This window comes from Neovison vison, chromosome 6, assembly GCF_020171115.1.
Source record: "Neovison vison isolate M4711 chromosome 6, ASM_NN_V1, whole genome shotgun sequence".
Lineage (NCBI taxonomy): Eukaryota > Metazoa > Chordata > Mammalia > Carnivora > Mustelidae > Neogale > Neogale vison.
Window position 1 is genome coordinate 150491064 of NC_058096.1, and position 24863 is coordinate 150515926.

Consider the following 24863-nt stretch of genomic DNA (forward strand, 5'->3'; position numbering starts at 1 on the left):
AGTTCTGAAAAGCAAACAATAATATATCCTATTTATTATTATTTCCCCAGTCTTAATAACAGCAGAGTAAGTACTCAACAAATATCTGGTGAATTAGTCTGTTGCTAGAAAGTTCACGAGATGAAGGCCAAAGAAGTCTAGCATACAACTTTAATTTTTTTAGTTAATACAGTAACATTAATACACATTCCAAGTTTATTCCCCAATATATAAATGTACATAGCTCTTTGCTTAATAGTTTTTTTTGCAATAACTAGAACACCAAAGGAAAAAAATAGAGCTCTTCCCACGATGAACTGAAAATCTCAGATTATATACTTAGCTACATTTGCTATTGTTATATTTTTTAATCACTAGATCCATTAGGATATGTATAGTAAATACCAAATGTTAACTAAAAGATATTTAACACAAAGTTAAAGGTCTTGCATTAAACGTAGTTCTTGCATTCTTCATTTATAGTAGCTGTACGTATTTTCTAATGAGCGCTACTACCTTTACTTCATTTAGCTGATCAGAAATAATACATTTATTTAATTAACAGCAATTATTTTCACGTTTTGGTCAAATAATTATATCAAGCATATTTCACTATTACTTCTTCTAAGATGCCTATAAAATCCTCTCAGTATATTCTTCTTTTAGATCATAACAAAGCCATGGATTAACTCCTTCCAAAACTCTATAGTCTTTAATACTATCCTTTTATAATATTTCTAAAATGGACACATCTAATACTGAAATGCCTCCTATATTAAACACCAATTATCAGAATATTATTTTCCAAGTAAATTCCAGGAAATGAAAACTAATTTTAGATATTTTCATGTTTCATTTTCATACAAGCAAGTATAATTTTATGACAAAAAAGATTTTAAAATATTGCAGTAAAGAGATTTTACCTTTAGTACTGAAGTCATGAACACAGACAGGCCCATCAGAATAAAAATCATGAGCCCTGTAACTCGCTGTTCACGAATTCCCAAAAACTTGGGTTGCTCCCCAGGAGCAGAACATTCAGATTCAACTTTCAAGCTGTTGACATGACTTATTGACAACACTGTTGCAGCCACAAACCATGGAAGTCCCATGATAGAGCAAACTCCCAACATAACACCAACCATGAGCAAATCAAGGTGATAGCCAGCTCCCTTCTGAAAAGTGAAATGAACATGAATATTTATTAGTTAAAACTGTTCTTTTAGGTTAAAATACTATATTATTTTATACACGGGGAAGAAATTAATTTTCATCTCATACATTTTAATGTTCTAGTCATTATGAAAATATCCCAAACTCTTGAAGAAATTATAGACCTGAGGCAAAGTTTAGAATTACCTTCAATTTGTGCTCCTTTCTGTTTATGATTACAGCTGTAATTTGCTGGTCCATAAAGATGAGAATGGTACAAAGCAGAGCTGGGATGGCAGCTATTAGTAAAGTCCACCAAGGGTTCTCTCCCAACGGGCTTATGATCCAGCCCCTACTTGGATCAGTGGGCTGTTAAAAAATTAAAGATAAAAAGACGTTTCTTCCTACTGCACAAAATTTCTGCAACATGGGTTGTGTCTATTCCAAGAAATTCCAAGGGGTTAAAAAGAACTAGATTAAATCTTGGAATGTGTAGTGAATTATCTGCAAAGACAGCCACAAGAATGCTTCCCATCCCTCGATACAGGTCACTTGGCCATGTAGTCAATCTTTCCATCTACAGGAGGAATCCATTTCCTCCCCTTGGACCTAGGATGTCCTTATGGTTTACTTCAGCCAACAGAATAAAGCCAAAGTGACACTGTGTGACTTCTGAGTCTTGATCTCAAGGGACCCTGCAGTTTCTCTAACCCTCTTGGAACCCTGAGATTAAGCTGTTGAGTAAGCCTGGATAAGCCTTCTTGAGGATAAGATACAAAATGGTGAGAGAGAGAAAGGAACCAATTATCCCAGCTGCTTCAGCCATCTGATCTGAGCTCCCAGACATGGGAATGAAGACATACTGCCACCATCAAAGCAATGGATGACTGCAGCCACACAGAAAGATCCCAAGCCACGAGACCAGACCAGTACCAGGCTAAGCTTAGTACCAACTGCCACCGATTTATGACCAAATAAGGTGTTGCTGTTTTACAGGCTTTAGATTTGGGAGGTTTGTTATAGACAAATAGGTAAATGAAGCAGAGTATCATTTCAACATGCTCCTAACCTACTTCGAATAAAGTGAGGTCAATCTACCTACCAGATCAACTCCTAAACTAAACTGCTTTGAAGATCCTACAGACTAGTGATCTTGGCAGGGTCAGTACTAAAGGGTCAGAGGCAGGGTCAGAACTGGGCCTCAGGGCATACTTTTCCAAAGATGTGGCAATTTATCGGACTCAAATACATTCCAATGCAGTATCGTAAAATTTGTTTTGTAATAAAACATTTTAAAAGATCCTACAAGGTTAGTATTCTTAGAAGGCATGGAATATATTGAAAACTAAACATATTTCCATTACCTAAACTTCATTTTAAGCCTGTTTTTTCATCACAAAAACATGTTAATACAAAAGGAACATTAAGTATTTTCAAATGCAGGTATTCCAATTTTCCCACACCGATACCGATACACATTAAGCTGTTTGGTATTAAAAATTGTACATGAATAAAAACATTTTATGTATACAATGCAAAGTTCTTAAGCGTTCCTTGATTTATTTCCTCAAATATATCTTATGCCCCTTGAAATCAGTTTGCTACTTGAAAGCTAGATCAATAAACAATTAACAAAAATATATTTAGGGATGAATATAAGAAACAGGGCCCAGGATTAAAGGAAATTACATCAATATTTTGAACCAGTATTAATTTATAGTTTCATCTGGTAAAAGACTTGGTTTAAAAAAAAAAAAAAAGATTTTCATATAGTCATCTTTTAATGGCCAAAAATCTTTAGAGGCTCAGTATCTGTGCTTTCAAACAAAGGTTTCCAAATTTTATTATATACTTCCAGCAATAAAACAATAAAATTTTTTTAAATATAACTGAGTATACCCAATGGCTCTATACACATTTATGTTAGGTTACGAATGGTTTTCCATATAGTAAAATTCATATAGTAAGTATTACAAAGCTAAATTTTTCTTATTTTCAAATAAAAATCTAAGTAGACATTCTTTATAATTTTGGTGGATCATTTTTCAGCCATGCACTCTACTTTGGAGACTACCGGTTTTAAAATAATTTCTCCCCAGTGAGAAATAAAACATACTAAAATTATATTCATTTTATTCCTTATTTCTAATCCCTCTAAAGAGACCTTCTGTTTTTAAAATAAGTCATATAATTTGCTATAAAGATAAACATAATCAGTGACACAAATACTCAACTATGAGCAATTCCAGAAACTACTCAAAAGCTATCAACTCCTACTTAAAAGGGAAAACAATTTTGAATCTATGTTATGCATATGCTATATTATGCACAACATACCTACAGGCTACTGATGAATGCAAAGGATTCATGGATGGTCACATAGGTATCATTCTTCTTGTGGAAGAATACACTTAATTCTCTCCTGATTCTGCTAGAAAATGAGACATGGAGTCTTCCATTTATTGTCAGATAACACTACCCTACTAATAACTAGGATCTCCTTGTTACAATTCTAAATTCAAGTTTGAGTCACTTCCTTATGAAGGAATAAAAAATGTTTCTTTCGCCTGGAAAATAAATCATGAACTCCAGCTACAACAGCAGGGTTAAATTTTTTAAATGACTCCCAAATACCATGAGTATTTTCATTCACTCTCCCTGACAGGACTAACTTCGATACCTTCTTGCTTACTTCCTAAATAGGTTCACTTGTCTCTTCACATCTTGTCACCTTTTATGTATGTGAGAAATATATATTTCTATAAAGTGTCTAATTTTAAAATAGTTTGGTATCCCAAGTAACAACAAAATATTTTAATTCTTACCTCGAATTTTTCAGGAACATGAAGTTTAGGAGATGGAACTCCTACAAGGTAGTCAATTGCAACCATTATTACTATTGTGAGAAATACAGCAAAGTCACTGATTGTCGATCGCACCTATATTAAAGGGATTATGTTAAAATAAACGCAGAGAAACTATGTCTTTTCTAAATAATTCTCACCTTTCAAATTAAAATATGCCACTAGAAAGTGTGAATAAGGTTTTTAATTAGTGACATGCCCATGAAATACATTTATATCTAATATCTTTTCAAAGAGACAAAACACATTTCACAGCTAACATACTACTACCATCCCATTCCTCATGGTACCATTATCTTCCTACTGTTAGTTCAGAAATGTGATAAACATTTTTCACTATAAGTAAGTTCTTTACCACTATTTGATATCAAGTATTAACCCCAAACAATGTATTACTGTTCTGAAAAAAAAACAAGGTAACAAAAACTAAAAACATGAATACTATCAGGACTCCAAAACCACACCCCAATTACCTTAGTAGGAAAATACCGCTTGGTCTTAAATTGCTTGAGGAATGAAGACAGAAAAAATGTTGTGAAAAATAAGATGACACACCAAAAGAGCACATCTGGAATATAAGGGCCATGAAGACTACAAGCGGATCCTACAAATACACCATGAAAGGTTCTACATTCCTGGGGGAAAAGGAGGAATAAAAATAGAAAAAGGAGAAAATGAAGAAGATTCTCAGGTATCTAATAAATTATCAATGAACTCCACTGACTCAAAGATCCTAGTGACTGAAGACATGCCATTATTTTATATTTCACTTAGAAAGAAAAAATACTGCCAAGTCAACTTTAACGCATCATCAACCATAAGATATACTCTGAGTTCAGAGATGTTACAGTTTGAAAAACATGTGTATCTTAAGTCACTGAACTGAAATACAGTGTTTTGCCAAGTTATACCCCACGGTCCTTTCAATTCCATATTCCCTTTAGTGAATGTCTTGGAGTGAATAGTAATTTCCACATATTTTGTATGCATTCTTGCTGATCTGCAATTTTACTATCTTTTGTTTATTTCCAAACAAGTTGCTTAAAACAAAAGCAACCAACAGAAAATTGCTACTGCATCTACTTACAATGCTGAATAAGAAATGGCTACAGTGCTAAATTCAAATCAGGAATAAAAACCGGGTGGCTTTTCTGACTTAACTGAAAACCATGGGTTTGAAGTATGGGACTAATTGCAGCAGAGCAATCATTCAAATAGTAATTCTATTTTTAAAAAAATCTTCATCAATTATATGGCATAATATAATGTAATTTTCTTTTGACCTAATTTTCCTTTTGGGGAAAAAGTACTGAAAGGCAACCAGAGATTAACAATGATACATATCACTAATGTTACTTATATTCTAAGGAGACTCATTTTAACAAACACAACTCAGGTTTACCAAGAGAGAAATAGTCCATTATTCTCGATTTCTAATTGCTGAGATTAGTACAGCTACAGATTTTCATCATGGATCACAAAAATAAAAGCTATAAGTATAAAAAACCAACAAAAACAAAAACTGTGGGACTTTTGAATATCAAGAAAACAAACGCAGAAGACCATTATCTGTAGTATCAAGACCTCCTATTCACCATGGTATGAGGTCTTTTTTAACAGATTACTTTCATTTGAGCACCTCTATTAACTCTTTTGTAGCAAAACTGAATTTTTAATAAAACACTGAAGCATTAATCTAGGTTGATTACTGATCTATAAATGTGTTTTAAATCAGCACTGTCCTACAGAACTTTCTGTGCTGACGGAAATGTTCTTTATCTCCACTGTCCAATGTAGCAGCCACACGAACTGACTGAGCTCTTGAAACATGGCTAGTGCAACTGAGAACTGAACTTCTAATGAATTGTATTTAATTTAAATTTAAATTAATTAATTGGTTTAAATTTAAATTAGACACATTTGGCCAATGGCTACTATAGTGGACCATACAGACTTAAATTATTAGTGAAATAAAATTGCAGACGGCACCCTTCCAATTACATATCGATACCCTTCCAATAATATATCTTTAGTGAGAAAACAATGACCTATAATCACTTATATGATATAAAAAGCACCAGAGAAGCTCAAGAGCTCTTGATTTTAATTGATATTGCCAGAATCACTTTATACCTTAATACCAAAGCCCAGTCTGGGAAGTGCCCTGAACAGATAGATACTCTATGACCAGAACAACATTATAAGAACATGCGGTAGTATTCCGTACACAGTAGGTGCTCATTACATGTTTTTGTCCTGTTTCCCTTTTCAGGTGCTTCAGTTACACTAGTTTCTACAGACTAGACTACAGAGTAGACCACTATGCCACCGTTAAACCAAGTTCAGTTTGATATCGAGGACATTAGGAAAGGTTTCATGATCTTCTAAATAAGCTGTTCATGGAGGAGATAAACTGATACACAGAGAACAGAACAATGGATATGGGCTGTTCTGTCAACCCCAGTATATTCAACCATAGTCCTAAGTAAACACTTTCTTTGAATTTATCAATCTACAATCTACAGGAATTAGATACCAGAAGTATATTCACACTTTTTAATTAATTAAATCTTGGAAGTCACATTTAGTTCATTTTTATCCCCCTTACCAGGTTCATTCTTTCCAGCCTACACTTTTCACCGCATGATACATAAACATGTGGTAACTCCTGTCTGCTCAGCACAACACTACACTCTGAAAACACCCCATACCTACTGATCAAGAGGAAAATGTAGGTCTACTCATAAAAAGCTAAAGAACTAGGTTAATGTTTGCAAAATCCTTTATTTTATAATGTACTCACAGAAACAGTGAGATTCCCCCAGAAAATATCATCTGCTGTTAAATTCTTTTCCTTCCAGATTTTTAGAGTTTCATTGCTAGGGTTAGGAGGTTCAACACATACACATCTGAGAAATGAGAACAGGATAAAATTTTAAGGGTCCTGCATTTCCTGTTTACATTTTATTAAATCAATCACACAATGTGGTAGCTTTTTTTTTTTTTAATTTATTTATTTGACAGATAGAGATCACAAGCAGGCAGAGAGGCAGGCAGAGAAAGAGAGAGAGGCTTTAACCCACTGAGCTACCCAGGCGCCCCAATGTGGTAGCTTTTTGTTGCTGTTGTTATATCTTATTTATTTGAGAGAGAGCACATGTGCGTGTGTTGTGGGGAGGGGCAATCGGAGAGGGAGGAGCAGACTCCCCACTGAGCAGGGAACCCAGTCATGGGGTTAGATCCAAGACCCTGAGATCAGGACCTGAGCTGAAGGCAGACACTTAAAACACTGAGCCACCGAGGCGCCCCTGTGGTAGCTTTTAATTAATCTTTTTTCCCATGCTGCAATGCACGGAGATTAAAAAGTGAAAACACATCAGAAACAATGGAAGGGAACAAGATTTGGCCTATGTAAATAAAAACATAATTAATATACAAATATCAATACAATGATATGTTAGAGTACCTTAAAGAAACCTGTTACATATATCCCTTGGGGAGGGATACTATTTTCTTTAAAAATATGACAAGATACCACCATGTTTAGCAAGGTCACTCTCCACTAAATCTTACCTACTTAACCCTCAGGGGAGCTATTCTGCCTCTCGACACACACATACACAAAACACACAGATTCCCAATAAAGTGATACTCCTATTAATGCTTTGTACTCTGACAAGCCCTGCCTACTCATGCTCATCCTTCACTGATCTTAACATTCATTCTTACAGAAATAAAGTAACATGATTTTTCACCGGGACAGGACTAGGAAGGTCATAAGGAGATCACAGAGTTCAGTTTATATCCAGAACTATCTCATCTAAAGACAAGCTAGAAGCACACACAAAGAAATCTCTAAATGTGAATTTTAAAAAGAAAAAGAAAAAATCAATAAAAAATAAAAAGAAGAAGCACACAGGAATATTCCCAGTTAGATTATGAGCTGTTCTGAACACAGGCAAGAGGCTGGACTTTGGATTCATTCCATGCTCTATCATTTACTAGCTGACTCCAGGCAGGTTTTAACCTCCATGAGGCTCAGTTTCTTTATATACAAAAGGGGTTATGATACAAATAATCAAGTCACATGTGATATGAATTACGCAACACTGCTAACACAGTACCTGCAAATGCTCACAGGATGTCAGCTGACTGAATCATGATCACATGTAATTACTCAGTTAACCAGAAGCAAATACTATTCTGATTGGCTGGCACTAGCTATAAAAGCCATGCTTCATAAAGATCAAAGGAATAGGAAAGAGGAAAAAAACAAGAATAACATTTAAAAAATTAACTAGTTTAAGAGCAAAGATGATAGCACAAAACAGAGTTGGCATCAGAATGTCTCTCTTCTCCTCAAATAGGTCAATATCAAAATTTTCATACCCCTCCCTACTCTGTTCATCAAAGTTGAGTATGCAAGAAAGGGATGGAGGGAAAGGGGAGAGCACAGGGATTTGAGACTTGGGTAGAAGAAGGAGGGAACTGTATCCTTGTTTGTTTGTGACCACTTTCTCCATGTAAGTCAACCAAATCCAGGATCACATTTACACCAAGCATTGACTGCTCAAAACAGCAAATATAGGTCTCTATCTACCTAGATACATTTAATTTTAACAACCTATTTGACTGTACTGAATATATTTGGCAACCATTTGTAACTATTATAATTACTTTTCAAATTTTATTTTATTCTAGAGTCTTTAAATATTTTCAATTCATGATTTTCTTATCATAAGTACTGCACTAAATATTACACATGAGAGTATACTGAAATTATACTTTAAAAATAAATACTATCAGCTTTTTCCGCCATCTTGGGGCCTGTGGAGGCCTGCTGGGAACAGGACTCCTCTAAAACGCCGAATAATGTCTGGAAGGCTGTGGTCCAAGGCCATTTTGCTGGCTATAAGCGGGGTCTCCGCAACCAGAGGGAGCACACAGCTCTTCTTAAAATCGAAGGTGTATATGCTCGAGATGAAACGGAATTCTATCTAGGCAAGAGATGTGCTTACGTGTACAAAGCAAAGAACAACACAGTGACTCCTGGTGGCAAACCAAACAAAACCAGAGTAATCTGGGGAAAAGTAACTTGTGCTCATGGAAACAGCGGCATGGTTCGTGCCAAATTCCGAAGCAACCTTCTTGCTAAAGCCATTGGCCACAGAATCCGTGTGATGCTGTACCCCTCAAGGATTTAAATTTAATGAAAAGTAAATAAAGGTGTAGATTTGTAAAAAAAAAAAAAAAAATACTATCAGACTTCAAATACAAATTATCAGACTTCAAAAAATGTTAATAAGATAAAATTTTATCAAACTTTAAAGTAAATATTATCAGACTTCAAATAAAACTTATCAGACTTCAAAAATGTTAATGAAAATGCAATATACGAAAAATGTAAGAAACAGAGGAGTACCCAGGTGACTCAGTTGGTTAAGCGTCTGCCTTCAGCTCAGGTCATGCTCCCAGAATCCTGGGATGGAGCCCCGCCTCGGGTTCCCTGCTCAGTGAGGAACCTGTTTCTCCCTCTGCTTCCCATCTGTGCTCTCTCTATCTCTCTCTCTCTCTCTCCCAAAAAAAACCAATAAAATCTTAATATATATAAAAAAGAAAAAAATAAAAGAAATATTACATCCTACATTCAGGATTTGGCTAAAGAATACAAGATCTAATACAATTGCCTGATTCAAATAGATTGTGGTTACCAATTAAATTTAAATTGACTGATTCAATTCAAACAGAAGATTAAAAATACACATACTTGAATAAGTTGTTTCAGGGAATAAAAATGATTGAATTTGTTCAACTGTATTTATGTTCATGGAGTGCTCTGGTAAAATCTCATCTGTAATAAACAAGTCAACCTCCATATAGCTAGTCGGGTAGTTACAGCTAGATATACAATGAGCATCACAATGCAAATAAATTCATTTTTTTTGGCTCAGACATCTCTGCAAAAATACATTTTAATACCGGGGAAAATGGAATACACTTACGAGTAGTGGGTCAGTTCATCTAAATTGTTGTGCATATTAAATGCATATATTTCTCCTAAATGAAAGAGCTTCTCCAAAGCCTCATAGATGAATATGATGCAAATTAGAGCCGCAAAAGCCTCCTCTGTGAATCGAGTAATATAACACACAAGGCTGCTCGCATCTGTTGCAACCAAAACAATGCACAAGAAAGCAGTCCACAGACCAATACTGGTTCTTAATGACAGATAGGAAAGCTGATAATCTCTGTTTAGGGAAAAAACATGGACATGATAAACATACACACATGGCAATGTATATCTTTAATTAAAATTTCATACCAAGCAATAAAAAGAGTATGGAAACATAAGATCCCGAAAAAAAGAGCAAATTACCGGATAAAAATAACAACTAAAGAAAGCTATCTGTACGTTTCTGCTGTAACTGAAGATTACAGAACTATAATGGCTCTATTTTACCTATACAAAAGATTTACAGTGAAAGTCTACCAGGTAATTAACATTCCAAAACCAAAGACCTCACTTTGAAATCAGTTCTAAGGAGTAAATGACAGATGTACATTCTATAGGACAACTGGACGTGACTCTCTGAAGACCCAGAAACTCTGTCAACATAGTAACCACATCCCTGTCCCCTTCACCACCACCACCAATACCATCCCCCCTGCCACCAGTGTCACCGCAGGAAGTGACTTCATTTTTTAAACTCAGTGTCAAGTAAGAAATTACTGTAAGACCACAGGGTCCAGAATAGTTCAGGACACTGCATTCCCTCTCAGTCTATGTACTTAGTATGCCAGATTGGAATCAGAATCAGCTTGTTCAGTGAAGAAAGAATCAGAACAAGATGAGTTAGGTGAATCAAATATTTAATAATTTAAGTTGTTTCAGGCTAAAATATTCAACTACACTTGTCTCACAAAAGGAACAGTACTGGCCATGTCAAATTCCAAGTCTACCAGCTATAGTACCATGCACTGATTCCCACTGTGAATGACCCAGCCAGTGGAGACTGACAACACAACAGATAGCTATGGCTGTCTGATTGATATAGCCTGATAGATAAAGTCAGCTTAAGCCTCCAAGATCCACCTCTTTTTAAAATTCCTTTGTATGATCAACATACCAACTAATCAACAATGAGTTTAACACTTTTTAGTGGGTTTAAATTTGCTAGAACATAAGATTCTTATTGCCCGAGTGATTTGTTGACCAGGACTCAAATCCACTGATTTTATACTCAAGGTGACTGGGGTAGGAATGATAGTAGGGACCAGAGTAGGGTCAACTACATGGTAGCCCCAAAATTCTGAAAATATATATATTTATCAGGTCCTCTTTTTCAGCTACTAAATACATAAGGTACCTTTAACTAAAGTTAATAAACAATGTAATTATACACATATGATAAGTAAATAACAATTACGTACCTGCAGAATTTAAATAAAATTTTTTCAAACACTAAAACTGGACCTGTGCTCCCCAATATTGTTAGAGGTTGCCCAGCAAACAACGAATAGGCAATCCCAGTTAATGATGCTCCAAAAAGAGACTCTATTGCACTCTGTTTAAGGAAAAAAGAAATGAATAGAAGTAATACATCATAAACCTATCTCTAACCTACCAAAATACATATAAGACATCTGGAAAATAAAAATACTAATCAAGCAGTTAAAAATATAAAGCAGACACAACTTTTAAGTCAAATTTAAATTTTAAATATGGAAAATTACAAATACATTTTAAATACATAGGGAAAACTGCTTTGTTTTCATATTAAAAGTGAACTTTTACAATCAACCTTTATTCAAAACATATTATTGTGGGAGGCCAGGAGGGAGGAGTAAGTGCAAGAGAGATACAGAGATTTTAACTCTATCTATAGGTATTTCATTTTTTAAGTTTGTGGGGAGTACAAAGACGTTTGTTATTTTGGATGTTTTTGTTATGTCTGAAATAGTTCACTTAAAAAAAAACAGAAAACATTAAATATTCCATATGGTGTGCACAAAAACACTTTCAAGTAAATAAATCAGAAATTAACAACTGATGCCATCATTCTCAAAATGATTTCTAAAAAGCAATTTTCTACACATCTTAAAGAAATTCATTTTATATGATGGGCTTAACTAACAGATATCAAAAATAAAATGTTTTTACCCTAAAACAGATGGAAAATGTCTTTAAAAAACTCACAGCAACCATTAAATAAAGAGGTGGTTTAAAAAGATAAAATAAGAAAATGAAAGCCTCAGGAGAGTTTTACTTAAAGCGAGCATCTCGTTTCTGTACCACTACCAACATTACATTTTAACTTATTAGGCAGTAAGGGGTACAGTCTATGCCACTAGACAGAGGGGAGGGATCAGAGAGAGAAGAGCAGTTTACCATTTACAAACATCAAGGTCAACGGAAGGCACTCTCAAGAGAGGAAAAGCCCATCGTTGGGAAGGCAAGGAAAAGCAGCTTATGAGAAACGCCCCTCCTGGACCTGGCAGGCAGCAGAGCAGCAGGCAAGAGCGGGCTTCAGAACCAGACTGGAGCAGGAGACCCATTTCTACTAGACTTTAAGCCATAGCCGTATCTCAAATGCTTCAAGCCCAACCTTTCTCTCTTTTAAATAGGAGTGACCAAAGCCAAGAGAATTTAAGGAAGCCATGTTTGTGCAAACACCTAGCAAGCCTACAGGCTGCCATACGAATGCACTCAATAAATGGCAGTAAATCTCATCATCAGTAATAACAACGTCTTCCAAAATCAAAATCACAAAAATAATAGTATGCAGTAAAAGCATTACTCAACTATTACTATAAAAATAGGATCAAACTCACATATTTTTGGCAAGACAAAGTGTCCATATTAACTGCTAAGCCATTATAAAATCCTTAGTTCAATTAGACTGTATAATTTAGGAATGAATTTAAGTAGAGCTCAAGTCAAAGAAAAAAATGTCTAAATAATGTCTACAGAGATAGAAAGCAAAAAATTCAGAAGAGAACCAAGGAGATGGCAAAGAAATGCTAAGGTGGGGGAGGGTGAGAGGGATAGGCACAAAATTACAGTTTTCCTTCCAAAGATCATGTTGAAAAGGCAGAACCTGCCAGATGAAGACCTTCCCTTCACCACTCCCCCACTGCTCTCCCATCCTCTTATTGACACATTCACTAGCTCCTTTACTCAGATCTATTCTTTTTCTAATTTTGTTATGTTCATTCCCAAACTGAAAGGTCTCTCTCCCTAAAGAAATCACTGCCCCACCACCCCGCCTTTCCCTCGTGACATTCACAAGTTTCCACTGTAGCCATCAGAAGCCCTACCATTATCCTCCCCATACACCTCGCCACTGCATGGCACTGACCACTCCACATTCCTCTTTACTCTTTTTCTCAAAGCCTCTATTTTGGTTTTTGCAAAATCACATCATGGTGATTCCTCTTTTGAAGTTATGACAGTGCCCATGTCTAATTTGCCATTTTTCTCCTCATTCTCATTCTTCCTCTAGTCCACAAATGTAACTTCCCACTTTTTCTCCTCTCCAGTCACTGTAAAATCTCTCCCTTGTTAACCTCATCTATTCCCAACCTTTGTTCTTCCTCCTTGCCACTCTACAAACTCTGGAACTGTACCTTCTACTTGAGGTTCCAATAAAGCACCTGAAAGCAAATGCATAATCTCCCACCACTCTCCTGTGCAATACTCCTGATTTCTCTGTTCCTGGTACTTCAGCTGCTACAGCTCTTCCTTGATCTCACTCACATGTGGCACAGCACACCATGACCTGTTACCTACATATACACTATCTTATCTTCTTCTCTTCGGTTAGGGTCCATTTCACAGCTGTCTACATTCCCCCAATGCCTCAAGCACTTCCACATGCACACGTTACTAAACAGCAGGATGAGAAGGGCAGGCAGTGCTGGACAGTCGAAAAGCAAGCAGCATTTCCGTGATGGTAACAGACAAGACACATCTCCAGGGGACCAGCAGAGTTACATGTACAGTATGAGACAGCATATAAAAGCAACTTACTAAAAATAGATTCCCTTGATACAATTACTGCAGAATAAGGTAAAAGAATCTAAATAATCAAAACCAGTATAGTTTCAAAGGAAATTTCAGTTGTCAAGTTTGTCTCAGATTCAGCTCATGAAGTATTTTAATTGAATTATCATTACTTATTTAAATCTTTTATCTGTAAAAAATGAATTTCCTCCCAAGAGTAAATACAATTAAATAAAATATACTCAAGAATTACAAATAATCTCATTTACATGCCATTAAAATGTATGTAAACAAAAAAATTAGTCTTTCAACATTTTACAAAGCACTGGATACTCTGTTATCATGCCTCCCACAGCCCCTTATACAACATTACCAAGAACAAAAAATCATAAAAACTTTCATTTTAGTCATATCAAAATATGGGTGCAGTTTTCTATTATACTTTCTAATTAAAATGTTATCTACCTTCACAAAAATTTAATAACAGCAAAGTAACACTAAAAATCCACCATTTGTCTACACCTTCTGAAGACTAATTGTGGAGTCAGGGCCTACCCACCAGGGCTGATGAGTTAATAATTGCATGGCTCTAACTAATCCTATGATGCCTTACAGAATATCAAGTAGCCCTGCTGGTAAATTCCCCCACCCATGACCCACCCGGCATCAGTTCAATTTGTCTCCCACAGGCAACCCTTCCCCACTCCCCACAACAAAGACAGTACAAGCCTTTTACTCAATTTATAAAACCATTCATCCAGCAAGCCAGGTTAAACTTTTTTTTTTCTCTCTTTTTTCTTTTTTTTCTTTATTTTATTTATTTTTTACCTCAACTGTGCATCTTCTCCTGCTCAAATGGCTTCCCCATGTTTTCCATAGCAATTACCTTTGGGGGAAGTCTGCTTTGGGACAGGTTAATCATGCTGTGGGTAGACTCTTCAAATGAAAGTATGAATAGTGAGACAAATGCATACACACACTTGCCTCTGAAGAGCTAAGAGCCTGGCCACTACCAATCTTTGTACTCACTATTCTGCCTTCTGTAGCTTCTCCAAGCAGCCCTCCAAAAGTGATTACAGGAGACATACAGGCACAGTATAGGAAAAGAATCGAGGCCAGGCACTGTAGACTTAATGCATCCTTGAAGTCACTCAAGAAAAAAGGTGTTTTCCTTTTGATGTCAAGTATCAAACCACCAAAAAGCCTAAATAGGTGAGATGAAACTCGTCAAACTGTACACTAGAGGATTCTAGCTAGTTCAAACTAAAACTATGGGCTACATAAAACTGCTGGTGCCTAGTGTTTCGTCAACAAAAATTAATATCCTATTTAAATCATGATATAAATTATAGAAGATACACTCATTTAGTCTAATCCACTGATAGAGGAAAGGCAGATCTCATTAAGTTAAAAGACACATAAACATCTGTATTTTATGGACTATATATTAAGAAGACTGCAGGTAAATGATTTTATATGAGTAAATGTAATTTCAGACACAAATGCACAAGAAAATATACAATAAAATAAGTAAGACCTAACACTCCATTCATGAAAATGAGCATAAGCAATTCTATCAATTATTATCTACATTATAAATCTTAAAGGCAAATATCAGAAATATCAGGAAGGCAATTATATTATAAATCCTAAGTCTCCCAAAACGCTTTAATATGAATATAGTATGTTGTGCTTAGACTCAGTCAGTAGTGAATTAAATAATTCTAATGACTTTTAAAATTAGTACCACAATAACATAAGTATTTCTTGTCCAGGAGAAAAGCCTAAAAACCACTTCAGAGCATTTAATTTACTGAATATATACTCAAGTTCATGTACACATTAGTAAAACTAAGAGATTTTAATTGGGAAATTTAAAATCTGTATTTGTACATTAAAGCCTTATCATTTTAATGTGTGTGTGTGTGTTATTTTTTTAATCAGACTCTTATAGACATCTTATATAAGCTCTGTGAGGGGTAGGGGCTTTTCCTTGTTCACTGCCTTTATCACCAGTGTCTAGAACACTGTCTAGGACATAGTAGGTACTCAGTAAATACTAGAGACAACTCAGTAATTCAAAAAGGTTTTGTGACTCATAAAACATACAATCACTCTGTAGAAAATACACCAAAAAATTAATCTTATGCTTTAAAATGCTTTGGAGGTATCAAGGTTTATCATTCTACCTTTATTTAAAGTTAATACTGAAATAAATGCTAAACACACATTGACAAGTATAAGTTACTCTATAAATAATGTGACAGCAAGGGAAATCAACTTGCAATAAAGGTGCTAATCTAGAAAATAAAACTGTATATTCAAATCAACAACTGTTTTATATTTTATGGGAGGCTCTTGTGTGACCATGAAATCAGTGGGAGTCCTACTTGGTATTTCTCAATCACTAACCCTATCTCAGTCAGAGACCTAAAGAAATAACACTAACAGGTAGTATTAGACCACCACTTTCCGCACCAGGGCAATCTTATTCTTTATGATAGAGACTATCTCATATATATTCTACAGAGACTATTTTCTATTGTAGAGATTATAATACATTAGGCAATGAATAAACTGTAAGTTTTAAGTTTCTCTAAATTTTATATTCAGTATGCCATTTGTTATTTTTCTTCTATATAGTATTCTTTAGGCATGTCATCAATGCCACCTAATAATGTTTCTGTATAAAATAGTCTGATTTGCTAAACAAGTATTTAAGATTCAAAATCTCTTATGTTCACTCCACCATCAATAGATAACAATATCAATATCCACATGATTTGCTATGGTATGGAAATACTGTAACATTTCTCTACTTCTACAAAATATTTTAAGACAATGTTTGCACCCAGCAATATTTCTATATTTATTGCAAAAATTAACGTCTTCAATAGTTTTTCTAGCTAGGTTTCTAAAGCTTATTACCGTGGTTTAATTATGCTTCACTCTCTAATTTTACATTATCTCATGATATAATGCTCATTTAAGAGTTTTAAGTCTAGGCACACACACAGAAAATCTCAGTTACAATTTCTCTCTATTCCTATAATTCTCTACCTTCATATGGAGAATTTTAATAGCACTCCACACCTTCTTCAAGAACCTTCTGTATGGGTAATGTAAATCATCCTATATACTATGTAACTGCTTAATATTCTTACTGTATGATCCATAATATTTTCACTTTAAATTAAAATCTGATACTCAAAGTCCAAGTATATATTAGTAAATTTATTTTAAAATGAATAATTTTCCTTAACATCATACATTTACAAAATACTTTTTTAAATATGAAAAAAAAACACTGTATAAGACTAACTTCCATATATTTAAAACGAAAAAAAGAATTTTTATGCCTTCTTCATCAAATCAACCCTTAGCCCCCCAGAAGACTCCCACACTGAATCTGTATTTGTACCCACCGTCCAGTCCTCTGTAGCTCAGGCCCAGCATGGTGGTCGGCCTCTTTGGGAGTATCACCCGAGCTGGGGGCAGATCCATTGGGAAATACAGGAATCTTTCTCTTTTCCTGCATTTCACAAAAAACACATTTTCAGAATTCTGTTTTAAAAAAGCTAAGACAGTACCCTTGAATTAGAGGGAATAGAAGATCTTATGTTGATTACATATCTAATCAGTACTTCTAGAAAAAATGATTCTCAATATAAACTCCACTTTAAATAAACTGCACTTTAGAATGGCATCTAATATCTGTCTCTATTAGTGTTTATGCTTATGATTGGCTTTTTATATTTTGTATTTTAATATCAAATATATGATGTATATTTATACTATTACATATTGATATATAATATCAAATATACTATATATATTTAATATCAAATATACTATGAAACACATTCATACACACTATTTCAAATCAGCCATAGGAAAATAAGTATCCAATAAAGCATCTCTCCAACCAGAATATTTAAAATATTGTTCATGCTAACTAATGAAGAGTATTATTACATTAATAAAAAAGTAAATGTCGTATTTATTTTACCAAACTACTTCCCTGAAGACATTAATACAAGAGTTATCTGTTAAAATACATTTTAATAAAAATAAACTTCCCATTAAACCTTATTACTAATTCAAGATTCTTATGATAAAGAATGTCCCTGCCCCCCCCTCACCTTAAGATAAAAAAGGTAACTTCTAATTTGTTACTTATAGGGGTGAAAGGTTGTATGTGACACAGGGAGCAAGAGGGAAGGAGACAAAAAGAAAAACAGAAGAAAGAGAGAAAGGTGGGGGAGGAGTGTTCATCCTTGGATATCCCCTGAGTCAAAAGCTCTGAGTAAACTACAAACTTAAACTACTTGGTTTATATGTTCAGTAGTAAAACTTATCTATAATTGTATGTTTACCATTTGAAAATAAATTAAAACTAACACATCCTAGCTCAAAGGGGAAAGAGAGAACAAAATTATAGAATTCCTAAAAAACAAAAATAATAAAAAATATTATGTAATACAATCTATGGGATATAGCAAAAGCTTCATTCAAGAAAATTAAGCACTTCTATTAAGAAAAACCAAAGGATAAAAATAAATGAATTAAATATCTAACTCAGGAAATGTGAAAACAAAATTCTTTAATGAAGTGAATGGAATGAAATAAAATGGCTAAAAGCAGAAACTGAGCCACAAAATGCTTTTTTTAAAAAGGAAAAATAAAATAAGTTGTAAAAGCTGCTCTATTTGAAAAAATATAAACCATTAGCTAATACTCAGCAAAAGCTGAGGGAAATTTTCTAAACACACACACACACACACACACACACACACAAACACAGACTATACTGTATAATGTTATGCAAATAAATTAAAAAACCTTGATGAAATGGGTAATATACAAATAATACATAATTTCCCAAAACTGATACCAGAAAAACAAGAAATAGGTAATGTTCTAGGAAAACATAAGACTGACCCCAGAAAAAAACAGAAAGCTTACACAAGCGAATCACCACAGAAGAAATAAGCATATTACTGAAGCCCACCACACAACCCAAGACTCAGAATCAGAACATTTTACGAAGGGATTCTTCCAAACTTTTAGAACCAAATCATTCCAAGCCATTTAAAGTTTTGATACCACAAGGAGAGGAAAATTTACAAATTTACCTTTATGAAACAAATGTAACAAAGATGTCAAGCGTGAATGGAGACAGCACAAAATACTGCAAACTAATCTACTTACAGTGATGCAAACAACTCAAACAAAATATTAGAGACAACCAGCACTTTGAAGCTGAGTCTGGGCTTATTCTATCAACACAAGAGTGTTTTCGTATTATATACTCCTTTACTATGGTTCACCACAATAATCGGTAAATAAAATTCATACAATCATCTCTAGAAATGCTAACAGGCTATTTGAAAAAATTTAACACCCACTTATATTAAAAATTCCAATGAAATAAAAATTAAGATACTTTCTTAGCATGATAAAAATGTGTATTTTGGCCTCCAATGTCAGTGACTTAATGAGAGAAACATTAAAAACATGGACTACAGTTCAGGGGCGCCTGGGTGGCTCAGTGGGTTAAAGCCTCTGCCTTCGGCTCAGGTCATGATCTCAGGGTTCTGGGATCGAGTCCCACATTGGGCTCTTTGCTCAGCGGGGAGCCTGCTTCCTCCTCTCTCTCTGCCTCTCTGCCTACTTGTGACCTCTGTCAAATAAATAAAAATAAAATCGTAAAAAAAAAAAAAGAAAACCATGGACTACAAGTTCAGAACAAATTCAGAAATGCCCATTTAGGTGCACCTGGATGGCTCAGTGAGTTAAGCTCTGAGTTTCAGCTCAGGTCCCAGTTTCAGTGCCATGAGATGAAGCAGAGTCTGCTGGAGATTCTCTCCCTCTCCTTCTATCCCACCCACTCTACTCACATCTACACAGGAGTATTCTCTCTTTCTCTCTACAATAAATAAATCAATTAAAAAAAGAAAAGAAAAGAAATGCCCATGTAAATTCAACTACCACTTAACACTACTAGAGTTTCAGTAAGTACAATTAGACAATAGAAAATGTATTAGAGCTGGAAGAATGAGAAAAGGATGGATAAAATTATCTGACTGCAGATGATATGACTGTAAAACTTACATACAATGAAAGAACTAGGAAGGGAGGAAGATCAAAAAGAAACATACAGCAACAAATAGCCTTCATATATAAAAGTAAAAACTGGTGATACAATGAACAAAACCCTCATTTACAACAGAGACAATAAAGACAAAATGCTAATGAATACACTCACCAAAAAGTGTGTAAAGTGTAGATAAGGAGAACTTTATTGCATTCCTTAAGGACATAAGAACTGACTTGAAATAGGAAAACAAGTGGGGGAAAACATACCATATTCTTGAATGATTCAATGTTACAAAGATGTTAATTCTCCCTCAGTTCACTTACAAATTTCACAATTTTTGAAAAATCAGGTTTTATTTCTGGAAATTAAAGCTGATTTTAAAGCTTACATAGAAAAAATAGACATGCAGAAACAGCAAAGAAAATTCAGAAAAGAAAAAGTAATAGGTCAAGAGGGAATCTAGACCTACTAGATATTCATATATGCTAAAAAGCCTCAGAAATTAAAGTGTGGAACTGGTCCATGAATAGACAGGCTATGGAAAAGAAATTCTAGAAACAGACTTGAATGAAAATGGAAATTTAGAAAATGTAATGTAGCAGCACTTAACACTTAACTTTTTAATAAGCTAGAACAAAAAGGCAGCTAAAAATTTAGATGAAAAATAAACTTGGATGCATACTCCACATAATATACCATAATAAATTCCATAGGTTCAACAAGTGAGTTCAGTACTAAGAAAAGGTGTTTTTTTTGAGGGGGGTTGGAGTGATGAACTACAGATAACCAAGAATATTCAACTTCACTAATTACAGAAGTGTACATTAAAACCACTTTAAAGTACTTGACATAGTAGGATAAAGATAGCTATCAGACTGACAAATACCTAAAGTCTGACAACACAGTTAGTGAGGCTGTAGGGAAAGGCCATTCATCAGCGTGGGAGTCCAAAACAGTGCAACCCAGTAAGAAGGGATTCTGGTAGTATCGACTAAAATCATAAGTAAGTTCCCATGTGAGCCAGCAATCCTATTTCTGGGAATCTACCCTATAAATACACCTACCTAAGACTAAATTGGCATATTAATACTGTTCTATGCTTTGTAAAAGCAAAAGCCTAAGCCCAGGAAAAGCACAAACTACGGGATATCCATAAATGACCCATAACAAAGCTGTGAGAAAATGAGAAATATTTCTAGGATATATTGTGATCGAATCTCCAGAATATATTGTCATATGAAAAAAGCAAAGTGCAGAACAGTCCATGTGGTATGTTAACTTTTGGTAAGAAAGAGAAAGAAATAGGACTATATTCATATTTCCTTGTACTGAATGAAAATTAGAAGGATAAACAAAAAACTAATAACAAATGGTCCTCTCACAGGAGGTGGGTATAGGGTTTTATAAGAAGGTAAATGGAATATGGTAGGAGTTTACATTTTTATATATAGTTTTGATTTCTGAACCATAAAAATATTCAATTCAAAAATATTTTAACTAAGAAAAAGTAATTCACTGAATTGTGCAGATTCTTACCTGAGAAGGAACACTTTTTGGTGGCTCTATGCGTATTGAAGGATCCCACTCTCCTGGAGGTAGGACAGTTACTTGATCTAAAAATTCATCAATTCCAGATAAGAGGTCATTTCTGTCTTTTGCCTTATAGGCTACATCATGAAAAATCTACCAAAAAAAAAAAAAAATGGGTAAAAGGATTTTAAAGCTGAAAGAAAATTCTACACATAGTAAATCCACTTTAGATATGATAAATAAGTCTAACACTTAATTACAAAATCTCTGCCCCAAATAGAAACAGCAGTCCTGGTCAATATAAGTCATGTTCAGTGAAAAGGTTCAAAAACGAAGAGAGAAATTATGGAGAAAAAAAAAGCTAGAAGGAGGAGAAGATGAAATCCTGAGCAAAACCCAAAGAAATGATATCCTGAAATGCAGGATGAACAAAATTTCAAGAAAGTGGCCAATAACTCCAAATACGGGGGGTTGGGGAGGAAGAGAAAAAGACCAAAAAGCATCCACTGATCTTGACAGAAAGGTCTCAAAGACCTTACCAAAGGCAAGTAGTTGAAGAGGTAATAAGATAAAATAGTACAGACAGCAAGGACAATTTTGTAAGCTTCACTATGAAGAAAAAGAAAACTAGAATATGTTTCACAATCAGTGCCCGCTTGAAAAGGATCTGAAATTCCACTTCTAAGAGATTTTATAATATGATATTCATAATGAGTATCTACCTCTTGGGACATTTTAATTACCTCATCTGTCATGAGAGTGGCTATTGATCTTCCAATTTCATGGTACTGTGGTGCCTTGCCTGCGGGACCCAGTAACAGAAACAAAAATCTAAAGAAACATTAAAATACACAGACTTTAATAAAAACAACATATACAAAAAGACCGAGGCAATCATAAAGAAATAATTCAAATATAAACACAGAAAGAACGTTCAGATCTCTTTCCCACCTCCCACACTAATCAGTGAGAAAAAGAGGACACTCTACTCATAGTAAAGCAGACCACAAAACTAATAAGCAAGGCATTCATAATTAACTTTCTACCAAGTTACTGCTCCCCATCTTCTTTAGGGTAAAAAAATAATTAGAGAATTGAGAGTTTTATGATAAAAGTTCCCATTTTCTTTACCCTTTTGAATCTGAATAAGCAATTTTATCTAATCTGTATTGATGAAAAAGTAAATTAACGAATAATGGAAATACCAATCCCACTAAATACTTAGAAGTAAGGTTTACCTAATAAAATAGTGCAGAGTATACACAAAAAATTCATAATCCCTCAAATTATGGTCTGGATAAAGACTCTACTGCGGTAAATAAGGGACTATGCAGGGGTTCCTCGGTGGCTCAGTCTGGTTTTTCTTTTTTTTTTTTAAAGATTTTATTTATTTATTTGTCAGAGAGAGAGAGAAAGATCACAAGTAGGCAGAGAGACAGGCAGAGGGTGAAGCAGGTTCCCCGCCAAGCAAGGAGCCCCATGTGGGACTCGATCCCAGGACGCTGGGATCATGACCTGAGCTGAAGGCAGCCACTTAACCAACTGAGCCACCCAGGTGTCCCGGTGGCTCATTCTATTAAGCATCTGCGGCTCAGGTCACGATCCCAAGCCAAGGTCCTGTGATGGAGCCCCACCCCTCCTCAGCAGAAAGCCTGTCTCTAATTCATCTCTCTATCAAGTAAATAATTAAAAATCTTTTTTAAAAAAATGGAACGCTGCAAGGAAAAAGAATTTTTATTCACAACTCCACAAATTTAACATCAAATTTCATATTATTTTAGTTTTTAAATTTATTTATAAATGACTAAATAAAAAGTATTTAACTACGTACTTAGTTATACCCTCATTAACACTACAGTAAGATATTAATATTCACACCCAAATTGGAAGTGCTCATCTTCTTGTTTCATGAAAATTTAAATGTGAATCTACAGAATTCTTTTTCTCACTTATCTTAATACTATACCATTAATGTAACCCAGGAAAACATACCAGAAATAGGCACATATACTCTAATCAAGTTACAATTAATTCTTCATCTTTACTATTATAAAAAATGGTTTTCTGAGTATTCTTAAAATTCTTATTTACAATTAAATTTATATAGTCAGTAGCTAATAAACTGATTATCCTATAACACAACTTGCTAATTCTTATGTATACTGAACAGAAATTTTTGGTCAGGTCAGAACAAAGCATTTTACCTAATTCAGAGGCATTTTATTACATTTAATCAACCTATGAAGTAATCACATCTTCATTTTATAAATGAAGCTTAGGAAATTTAAGTCAGGCTTGACCTTCCCAGAAAAAGTGACCCAGCAAAGATTCAATTCCATTCTGACTCCACAGAACATAATAGGTCTAAAATGATGAGCTGCCTTTTAAACCAAAGCTCCTAAAACACCAAACCTCTTATAAAGGTATAAATGCTAATTATTTTTTAAAAGGATGTTTCCTTTTTGTTTTTAATTCCAGAAAGAAAGATAACTCTTTTATACTCTACTAGTCAAAGCATTCGGTGCAATGACAATATTAAAAATTAAAATAAGCTTTTAAAAGCAAAAATGCTCCTTTTAACCAATAGATAAAATTTTTTAAATTTGAGCCATGCTGAGAGTGTTAATCAGAACTAACTCTACCTCGTAGGAACAGGGACTTCAGTCAACCCTGAGAGGAGAACAGCAGGAGCCAGTCTCACAAATGCAATTATAGGTCTTTCCAAAAAGTCTACTTCTCCCACCAGAACATTGGATGCCTCGGCTCCCGAAGGAATTTTTCTCATGAAATTCATATCAACCTATTGACAAATAAATAATAATTAAAATCAAATTTGTATGGTATTTTTAAGCCTATTTAGAGGTAAATAGGAAAGAAAAACTCCTTTTAAGGCTACTATTTGCTAAAAAAAAAAACCAGTGATCTAATAGATGTAAAAACACCAAAATTCTCACACATATAAAGAATAGAGTAGACAAATACAAAAAAAAGCAAGCAACACATCTATCAAACAATGCTCCCAACTGTTTTTTCTTTACTATTTCAGAGATCTAAATTTTCAAACATACAAACTAGAGAAAATTTTCAGTGATTATAGCACTATTCATTAAAAACTATTAAGGACAAAAATATATTCACAAACTAACAATGGCTCATGAAATTATACACAGTGCTAAAAATTATTCATTTCATGATTATTTTTGTTTAATCTTAGAAATGAATTAGCCCTTTTATA

At 34.4% G+C, this 24863-nt stretch overlaps 1 protein-coding gene and 1 pseudogene across 6 annotated transcripts in view; one reads left to right on the forward strand and one right to left on the reverse strand.

Moving 5' to 3' along the window:
• The window catches only part of SLC4A7 (solute carrier family 4 member 7), a 111310-nt gene that overhangs the window by 18888 nt on the left and 67559 nt on the right, over nucleotides 1-24863 (reverse strand). For all 6 annotated transcript variants that reach the window (XM_044252595.1, XM_044252594.1, XM_044252593.1 and 3 more), the window contains 12 exons: nucleotides 24271-24428; nucleotides 22372-22459; nucleotides 21635-21781; nucleotides 17424-17530; nucleotides 15028-15202; nucleotides 11427-11560; nucleotides 9998-10243; nucleotides 6799-6904; nucleotides 4469-4630; nucleotides 3957-4070; nucleotides 1339-1500; nucleotides 903-1154 (listed from right to left, as the gene is read on the reverse strand). In XM_044252595.1, the coding sequence (XP_044108530.1) occupies nucleotides 903-1154; nucleotides 1339-1500; nucleotides 3957-4070; nucleotides 4469-4630; nucleotides 6799-6904; nucleotides 9998-10243; nucleotides 11427-11560; nucleotides 15028-15202; nucleotides 17424-17530; nucleotides 21635-21781; nucleotides 22372-22459; nucleotides 24271-24428 (1851 nt within the window). The remainder of the gene's footprint in view (nucleotides 1-902; nucleotides 1155-1338; nucleotides 1501-3956; nucleotides 4071-4468; nucleotides 4631-6798; nucleotides 6905-9997; nucleotides 10244-11426; nucleotides 11561-15027; nucleotides 15203-17423; nucleotides 17531-21634; nucleotides 21782-22371; nucleotides 22460-24270; nucleotides 24429-24863) is intronic.
• On the forward strand, nucleotides 8816-9250 carry LOC122909042 (annotated as a pseudogene).